Source organism: Otolemur garnettii, unplaced genomic scaffold (assembly GCF_000181295.1).
Source record: "Otolemur garnettii isolate 467f Iridium unplaced genomic scaffold, OtoGar3 scaffold00005, whole genome shotgun sequence".
Classification (NCBI taxonomy): domain Eukaryota; kingdom Metazoa; phylum Chordata; class Mammalia; order Primates; family Galagidae; genus Otolemur; species Otolemur garnettii.
The window spans coordinates 25,242,223-25,251,479 of NW_003852400.1; the positions used below are offsets into that span (position 1 = coordinate 25,242,223).

General features: G+C 41.3%; 1 protein-coding gene across 1 annotated transcript in view; it reads right to left on the bottom strand.

The window, feature by feature from the left end:
- COL28A1 (collagen type XXVIII alpha 1 chain) overlaps positions 1-9,257 on the bottom strand; it is a 190,010-nt gene that overhangs the window by 13,230 nt on the left and 167,523 nt on the right. The window contains exons 30-32 of the mRNA XM_003782701.2: positions 4,346-4,382; positions 2,218-2,766; positions 532-689 (exon numbers count right to left, since the gene is read on the bottom strand). Coding sequence (XP_003782749.1) covers positions 532-689; positions 2,218-2,766; positions 4,346-4,382 — 744 coding nt within the window. The remainder of the gene's footprint in view (positions 1-531; positions 690-2,217; positions 2,767-4,345; positions 4,383-9,257) is intronic.

The following is a 9,257-nucleotide window of genomic DNA, read 5'->3' on the forward strand; positions in this document are numbered from 1 at the left end:
GACCGATTTCTTCAAGTGTTTTCCCTACACTTTCTTCTAGTATTTTTATGGTTTCATGTCTTAAGTTTAAGTCTTTAATCCAGTGAGAGTCTACATGTGCATACTTTGAAAAAACTTGAGAGGGTAGAAAGGGGGGAATGGATACACAGGTGGAGGAGGGAGCACTGTAGTTGGGTATAAAAGAATCTACACAGCATGGCAAGTGGGTGAGTTCACATCCTGTAGTGTTAATTTGTTCCAAGTACACAGTTACTTTGGTGGTGAGAGAGGTAGAATATAAAAATATGATTTTGCAATACTAAATAAATAATTACTTAAAGAATAATGAATTTTTAAAGATGTCATATTCATGTGTCCAAAGCTATTTCAGAACTAGAAATCTAGAGTCAAGTTACTAACATTTAGAGCTGAAAACTTGAAAATACACCAACCCCAGCTGATTTGTGATAGTGCAGGGTAAAATTATCTTGGCTATGAAACAGACAGAATAGACCATTTTAAGCTCCCAAAGTAGGAGAGATGGTTACTCACTGGCTCAGAAGTTTCTTTTTGAGGCTCTGGAGTAGATTCACCAAGTTCTTCCTCTGATACCCCAAGTCCAGGTTGACGTGATGATGAACCAAAAATTTGATGGACATAGAAATCAAAATCCTCACAAATTTTTTTAAACAATTTTTTCTGCAGGGTGTCTTTTGAAAGAGAAGTAGAAAAGGCAGTTGGTAGACACAATGAAATATTACTTAAAACCCATTTAAAGAGATCTGCACTCCTGAAAATAAGCTATTTCCTATTGCTTGAAAACAACTACTAAGTGAACTAACACAGACAGTATTTTTATGTCATCTGTATATAAACTAATTTTGTTTAATTTAATATTATACAATACCACAAAGAGGCAACAGAATGATTTAAATCCTTGTTTATCTAAAGGATCTATTTACTGTGAATTATTCTACATAAAAGGCTAGCCTCACCCATAATAAGTTAAATAGGCTATTACCTCAGGTTTTAGGTACAGCAAAAGGCCAGCCAATCCAAAAATATATTCTTCACTGGCAATAATAAATTATTAACTCCTCCAGATAAGATGATAAAGCTCTTTAATGATAAAAATATAAGTTGGCTCTGAAATGTCTCTGGCCCTATAACACATTCACTGCCCAATGAGATTGAATAAATATGTCAGATCAACCTACCAGTCACCCAGAAGGGTGCTGAGGAAAATTGAACCCCAGGTTAGATAACTCTGGAGAGGGAGAGAAATATAGACAAGGGAACATTTTTGAACATGGGATGCTATCTATAGGGTCAGCCATGCTAGTCCAGAGCTGTCAGGGCATGAGGCATTGAGGGTCTGCACCTCATGCCCCACTCCCAGGTGGATGGAGGAGGAAGCTTAGAGCCAAACTGAAGCATAAAACTGTGTTAAGCTTAACTTTCACTGACTCCACAGCATGCCAGGTACAGGCCCTGCCAGAATGAGTCATCTGTTTCCAAATAATTGGAATGTAATTTCACTGTAAAGTGATACTGACTATAGTTTAATCATAGATGAGCCAGTGTCTTAGATGCCTTATTAGTAAACATCAGGGTAATGTAAAAGGGTAAACTTAGCATAGGGAAGCCCATCAGATGAGCAATGACCATAGGACAAATATCCAAAAGGTTATTCTTTACAATAAATTCCTGACATCAACCTCTTTACCACCATTATCTGCTTTCATAAAAGCAGACAATAGAGCATGCCTGCTAAACAATCCTGGTTACTCACCTTCCTAGTCTCTCTAGATTATCAATACTCTTTTTCATTTGACATGCACTTCTTAATTCATTTTGATCAAGTCTGTTTTCTGCCTTGCTGCTAGCTTGCTCAATCCCCTAGTTAGGCAACTTTCTGAACATTAACCAATCTCAGCAATGTGCCCAAGTCCCATTATTTCTTTTCAATTCTGTTCATTCACCTTGGAACCCAGTTAAACAACTCCAAGGCCAACTCAGCACTTATCACGCATGAATAAAGACCAGGGACTATACCCTCCCAACTAGATAATACTAAACGTTTTACCTTCTGGAGTTTATGTGTTACAGTTTAATGTTGACATAGGCTTACTAACATCCTGGTTACCCTGTTTGGTCAGTAAAATCCATAATCTGGTGATGTGGTACATGGAAGAACAATGTAAATTCCTTTCCCCAAAGGCAGATAGCCTTCCTTACCATGCAAGGCAGAGAAGTCATCAAATTGATAAACATGATCTGGGTCAGAAGCAATAAGATCCATTTCTTTGCGGAATATTGCAAAGTTGGGGTCATTTTTCTTCACCACCCCAATCACAAATATCTCCACATTGGCATCGCTGGCATTCTTCACCACTTCCGTCAATTTCTTTTTATCTTGGGAATCAGTCTGCCCATCAGTGATGACAAAGGCCACCTTCTTCACACCTGGCCTTGCATCCTTGAACATGTCATTGGCTGCCTGGAGAGCGATGGCCGTGTAGGTGCCTTCTCCCAGATACTGCATGTTGTCTACAGCCAGCTTGAAGTCATCTTTGCTGGAGAACTGTTTCAAACTGGCCACCGTGTCCACCTTATGGCTGTAGTTGATTATGCCTATGCGGGCTGTGGCGAGGTCCAGAGCGACCCGGTCAGCCAGAGTCTTCACAAAATTTTTGACGATTTGGAAGTTTGCTGGCCCCACACTTTCTGAGCTGTCGATCACGAACACCAGTTCTAGCGGAGTCTCTCTGCATTTGGGCCCACAACCTAAAAGATAAATGTTCAGATGGAAATATTGCAGGAATGAAAATCTAAGGGAGAGAAGGGCAAGAATGAACCTGAGACCTGAATTATCATCTTCCTTTTTTGTGATTGTGAAGACAGCTGACAACTCTCTCCTTTCTGGATTCCATACTTAACTTAAAAAAAAATAATATATTGGGAGAAAAACAAACTCTGTAGTGGGTAAAATAATAAGCACATATGTGCCCATTTCTCAGATTTAAAAATCAGATATTTTTAAGAGTTCTGACTCCCTGTGTATGCCTTCCCAATTATATTCCTTTCCTTCTCCCCAGGACAACTTAGCATAACTTCTGCCTTAAATTTACTCTTTATCTGAATCTTAAAGCTGATTGACATATCTTCAACTATATCTTTATATGAAAATAAAGATTTTTCTCACTGGTAAGGCCACTGAATGAAGCAATGGTTAAAAAAATGTTAATTGTGAGGAGAGGATTAGGCCTTAAACTATACAAAAATAGCTACCCTTAACTTTTCTAGTTTATGTCCCAAGTCACCAATAATGACAAGTATGGCATTCCATTTATTAAGGAGGCCAGCGGTACATTTGATACTATGAAACCTTTTGATGGCGTGATCCCAGAGAACACAGGTCAATAAAAAACTTTTATTTGGGTCAATAAACAACCATTTAAAGCAGTGGCCAGAGTCACCAGGGAATAAAAGTTATCAGGGCTTCATTTCTTTCCTATCTTCATGTCGCCCAACAACCCTACCACAGAAAACCATCGGGAAACCTGGTGTTATTTTTGCAGGGACGTTAGAACCCACAAGCCAACTCTAAACAGGTCTATCACAGTAGATGTTCCTAGGCCGTTTCTTTGGTCCAGAAGCTTTTAGGTCCACAAGCTAGTTCTAGAATTCTCTTTCTGGAAGGACAATGATATTCCTGCCTCTGTTCACATAAAACACAGAAGACCGTCTCATCATTATTCCAATTATCTCTAGCCTTTTGGTTAATCTCTTTTCTTTACTTCCTTTTTCTGGTAACAATTTTAACTCTAGAGTATCCTGCCTTGGAAACATTTAGCAGTTGGAAAACAAGATGAACTCCCGGCTCTGAGCTCCTGCTTCTGGAATTAAGTGCAACTTAAAATTCAATTGAGAAGGACTTTTTTGTGTCAGGAACAACACAGACATTATAATCTCCAGGAAGGCTGTACTCAAATACCCACCCGGCTCTTGCAGTCCTATTTCCTTTGTTGCATTTTCCTTCCTGAGTTCAGGTAAATGTCACTGAATACAAATGAGCACTGAGCTTAGGAAGCACCTGGCTGCCTGCAGTCTTGGCCCACACCTTCTCAGCCCACACCTTCACATGCCTTAACCAGCCCGGCAAGAGGATTTTCCTTTCTTAAGTCAGGACTCCCATAGCCTCTCTTGCTGTCTTTCAGTTTCCCATTGACTTCAAATGAGCTTTGAACTTAACCACTAGCTATCCAATATTCATTTTCCAGTGAATGGGTTACCCCACAGACACAGTGGAGAGTTGGGCTATTACTTTAAAGTGATACTTTTTTTCTTAATAGTTAAATCTTACCACATATTTCAATAATAAGTTTGATAATGTCTTCTTTCTAGAAGGAAAAAAAGGAAAATGTATTAAGCTTAAATGTATGGCTGTAACATTTTTTCCTGTAGTCATAAAAGATATCTCATTACAATCAGCATTGGGCCATTTGATTTAATCCTTCCAGTATAGAAAATAAAATAAATAACACAGAGGCTAAAAGTTGGATATAATATATCATAACCTCAATGGGTTTGAGTGGGGAAACTTACTAGCTCAAGCTTTTGGACTTCGAATTGCAGCTCCAGCATTTATCAGTGGTCATTTACCCTGGTCATTAAGCGACCCAGCAGTGTCTGTGTTTCACGGCTGTGGTGTGTGGATTAAGTGAGGTAGATACACACATGGGCACAGGGTCTGGCAACTCTAACACCACCAACAATGGCAGGGTGCAACTCATGCATTCAGTTATAGCACTTAAACCACACGTGCCAAGCCCCTGAGATAAGCCTTGGGACCTAAAGAGAACTCATTCTGTGCCGTATTCCCTCTTCCTTTCTGCACTCCTCTGCAGTTTCACAAATCCCCTCCTCAGTTTCTTAATACTCTCACTTTGGCTCTTTCATGAAACACGCCCATGTTCCTGAATGCTGCCTCCGTGTCCTGCGGCCTGGGAGCCCCAAGGGCCTGAGATCGGGTGGTACCTGTGGCTCAAAAGGGTAGGGTGCCGGCCCCATATGCCGGAGGTGGCAGGTTTAAACCCAGCCCCGGCCAAAAAACGCAATAAAAAAAGGAGCTGGGTACTAGAAGTGGACCCGCCAGTGCCCTGCCCCGTGCAATGTGTGTACAAGTACGTGGGATGAGAGTGGTGAAGTTGGGATTCTACATGTGCCCAAGCCTTGAAGTGGAAAGCAATGAGTAACAGAAGGCCAGATCCAACAGGAAGGAGCAGCGACCCCAAAGAAGATGGAATGTAACAGGTACAAAAGTAAAATTTGATCTCTCTTTTATTTTTCCTGGAGCTTTCATAAGATTATAGCAAAAGTAAAATTTTAAAGAATAAATCCATAAAGACAGAATTGGGGTGGAGATGATGAAGTTGGTGATGTGGCTTCAAAGTATGTGGGAATATTCCGGGTGTTTTAATTTAACTTTTTGAACTGTAAGTCAGGTGAAAGCCAATGATTCCAAGTGGCTATTCAAAAAGAAATTCCATTATAGATACTGAGTTAGATTGAAAAAGTCACACAGAATAAAGGAGTCAACAGTCATCTTTTTTGTCACCCCTTGTCATGCTTTTCTACATTTAGACAGGCACTTAATAAATCTGAAACTGATGAATAAAAGGGGGAAATGTATGTATTTATAGTAAGTTTATATAGAAAAGAGAAATGCACATATTTATATATTTATGTTAAGTTTTTTATAAGTAGGGAAAATATAATACATCACACCTTATGGTTATAGTTTTTCACTTACCATTATGTCATAGTTTTTCATACTATTAAGAATTCTGAAAATTTGATTATTAAAGTCAAATATATGACCATTTTAAGGTTTTGTTGATGCACACTGTCAAAGTGTATATCAGACAAGTTGTTGTACCTGACACTTCCCTTTTATTTTTTTTTTGAGACAGGGTCTCACTCTGTCACCATTGGTAGAGTGCCATGGTGTCATGGTTTACAGCAACCTCAAACTCTTGGGCTCAAGCAATCCTCTTGCCTTAGCCTCCCTGGTAGCAGGGACTATAGGCACCTACCATAATGCCCAGCTAATTTTTAGAGATGGGGGGTCTCATTCTTGCTCAGGCTGGTCTTGAACTCGTGAGCTCAAGCAATCTGCCTGCCTCAACCTCCCAGAGTGCTAGGATTATAGGCGTGAGTCACGTAGCTGACACCTTCAACAAAGTATATAAGAAAGCCTTCTTTATTTTAGATACACAGTGCTGGTTATTATTATTATATTATCTTTGCCATCTGGTGGAGCAAAATATCCCATTGCTTTAAATAGCACTTGTTAAAAGTGAGGCTACATTTTATTTCATATACATGTTTCCAAGTTGTATTCTCTCACACATAGCCTTGTATGTTCTCTGTTCCATTTTTTCTCCTGGAATGTTTATTTTAAATGACTCATAAGAGCAATGTATACTCATGCATCAAGTTTGGATTTTAATCCTTTCTAACATTAGTTTATGGCATAATCACTTTAAATGTTTTAAGCAGCCATATATATCAATCTTTTGCTCATATTCTTTGTTTTTAAGTGACTGGAATAGTTCATTCTTTCTACTAAAATTGCTGAAGCACTGCCTTGGCTACTTGGTACCAATGATGAAGTTATCAAATTTGTACCCATCAAAGGATTCATGGCCTAGTAGAAAGCAGACAAAGGCTTTTGTAATTGGTATGCAGACTCCGGAAACTATGTTGATCTGGGAGTTCCAGGGGTGGGATATGATCATGGTCCAAGGAGGCAGACTCTGACCAGGTTGGGAGGTGTGGGAGGAGTGTTCCGGGGTATGGGGAGGGTATCATCCTGCATTGCAGTACCTGGGTCAACTTATGATTCAGGGTACATAGCAGAAAGAGAAAACAGAAATGTTGAAGACAGATGGACTCTGGAAGGCCTAGGTGTGGTTCTGAAAAGTGTGACCTTTACCCTGTGCAGTGGGACTCACAAGATCCTTAAGCAGAGAAAATCTGTGATCATGCTTTTATTTAAGGAAGATGATCACACCAGCCAACAGAAGTGTTTGAGATTCTTAAGTAGTTCAGGGCAAAATAAAAAAATTACAACAGAAGGCAGCAGTGGCGGCACAATGGATGAGGAGAAGTGGCCTGGAGAGACTTCCAGAGGGGGAATGAAGAGTTGGAGAGTAGTGGAATCAAGGATGAGGAGAAGGAGTCTGACAGGAAGCAAACGGTGGTGTCACCATGGCTGAGATAGGGAGGGGTGGATAGGCCAGGTGGGGAGCTCATGAAGATGACTGAGCCTGGCTTGGGCCTGGCTAAGCTTGAGGCATCTACAGAATGTCCGGCTGAACATGTCCAGTCAGCAGCAGGAGGTAAGTCTAGTGCTTGGGAGAGTGGTCCAAGTTTAAGGTAGATTTGAGAAATGCCAATGTACACTTGGCTATTGAAACAAAGACTGAAAATAAGATTGCCTGGAGCAAGTCTTCTCAGCCTTTTTTAAACTACTATGTTTCTTCTCCTCATCTAACAAAAAAACCTTTCTGTTTATAATATACAAACAATATATTTCATTCCCCATATACTTTTACTGTGCTATTAAACTAGGCTTTTCAAACTGTATGTCCACCCCCTGGCTTTAATGGTTGCTCCTCCCTGAGAGTTTGAAGACAAGAAAGGCTAAGGGCAGACACTGAAGGGACAGGTGGGGAGACTGAGCCTTTTTAGCTGATTTTATGAGAATTATTAAATCATTCATCTCTATCAATGGTAGCTGCCCCTTAACAGAGGAGTTTGCTAGTCTGAATGTCAGCAAAGAGATAAAGACTATCTTGTCCTCAGTGAATCTGAAGTTGATAGGTACTGGGATATATTTGATCTGGGAGAGATGGGGGTGATGAGGGCTTTCAAGAGCTACTCTCATGGGCTGCAGCCTGAACTTGGCATCTGACAGGACAACTCTAGCTAGGTGACTTTGGGCATATTGCGTAACCTTTTTCACTTAGCATGTCTTCATGTGAGTGGAGATATTGTCTACTTCATGGAGCTGTCATAAAGATGAAATGTGGGGTCTTAGGTAAAAAGAGGCCATGGCTGCCAGCGTCTGCTCTTCTTTTGCACCCCTTCTTACCCATCCTTCACAGAGTGAACCAAGTCTCACTCCACACTCTGTCCAAATCACCTGGAAATACTGCCCCTAGGCCACACATTGGTTGGGTCCATGCATACAGGCCAGTGCTGTCAGCTTCCCAAACCTAGGGTAATTTGGGCTGGGAATTCTGGAATTCCGTGAATCCAGAGTTGGCACAGAGAGGAGGCGTGTGGATAGAATGGTCATGCCCCTTGGCCCCCCAAGAACTCCTCACCTGGAAAATGGAGAGTAGCAGGAGGACTAGAGGTCTGGAGTGGAGCCCTCTAAAACACGGGCCCAGCCCCCTGCAGTGCCAGGGAAGCACAGGACTGATGTGAAGGCACCTGACACAGTCCCTGACACATACTAGACTATCAGTTAATGCAAATTTTCTTCCTACTAGTCTCTTCCTCTAGAACAGTGGTTCTCAACCTTCCTAATGCCGTGGCCCTTTAATACAGTTCCTGTGGGTTGGAACCCACAGGTTGAGAACAGCTTCTCTGGAATCTAGAAAGCCAGTCAGCAGAATGATGTCCTCATTTCTAAGATCTCTGACTCTTGGTTAAAAACCTTTCATTCAAGAGATAAAGACTATCTTGTCCCTAAACATCATTATATACTAATCACAGTGTTCAGCACACTGCAGGTAAACCTCCTTTGCTTGTTTTTCTCTCCACCAGGCCAAGAGCTGCTTCAGCCCAGAGACATACTCTCATTCTCCACTATTTCTCCAACGCCCATTTCAGAGCCTGACCCAGAGGAAGATTTACTGGACACACCCAATAAATGTTGGTGAAATGAATGAATAAATGAATGGATGAAGAAAACCGATCTCACTCCCCATGTTGGGGGAGGGCAGATATAATCCCACAAGGAACATTTCTCTGCTCATTTGCATAAATGTCCCCTGCTACTTGTTGGGAGGCATTGCTGCTTCATCCACTGAAGGCATCACTGGGGGGTCTGACTTGGGTGGGAACAACAAAGACTAAAAGGCAAACGAGGCTCGGCGCCTATAGCTCAACGGGCTAAGGCGCCAGCCACGTACACCTAAGGTGGCGGGTTCGAATCCCCAGCCCGGACCCGCCAAACAACAATGACAGCTGCAACCAAAAAA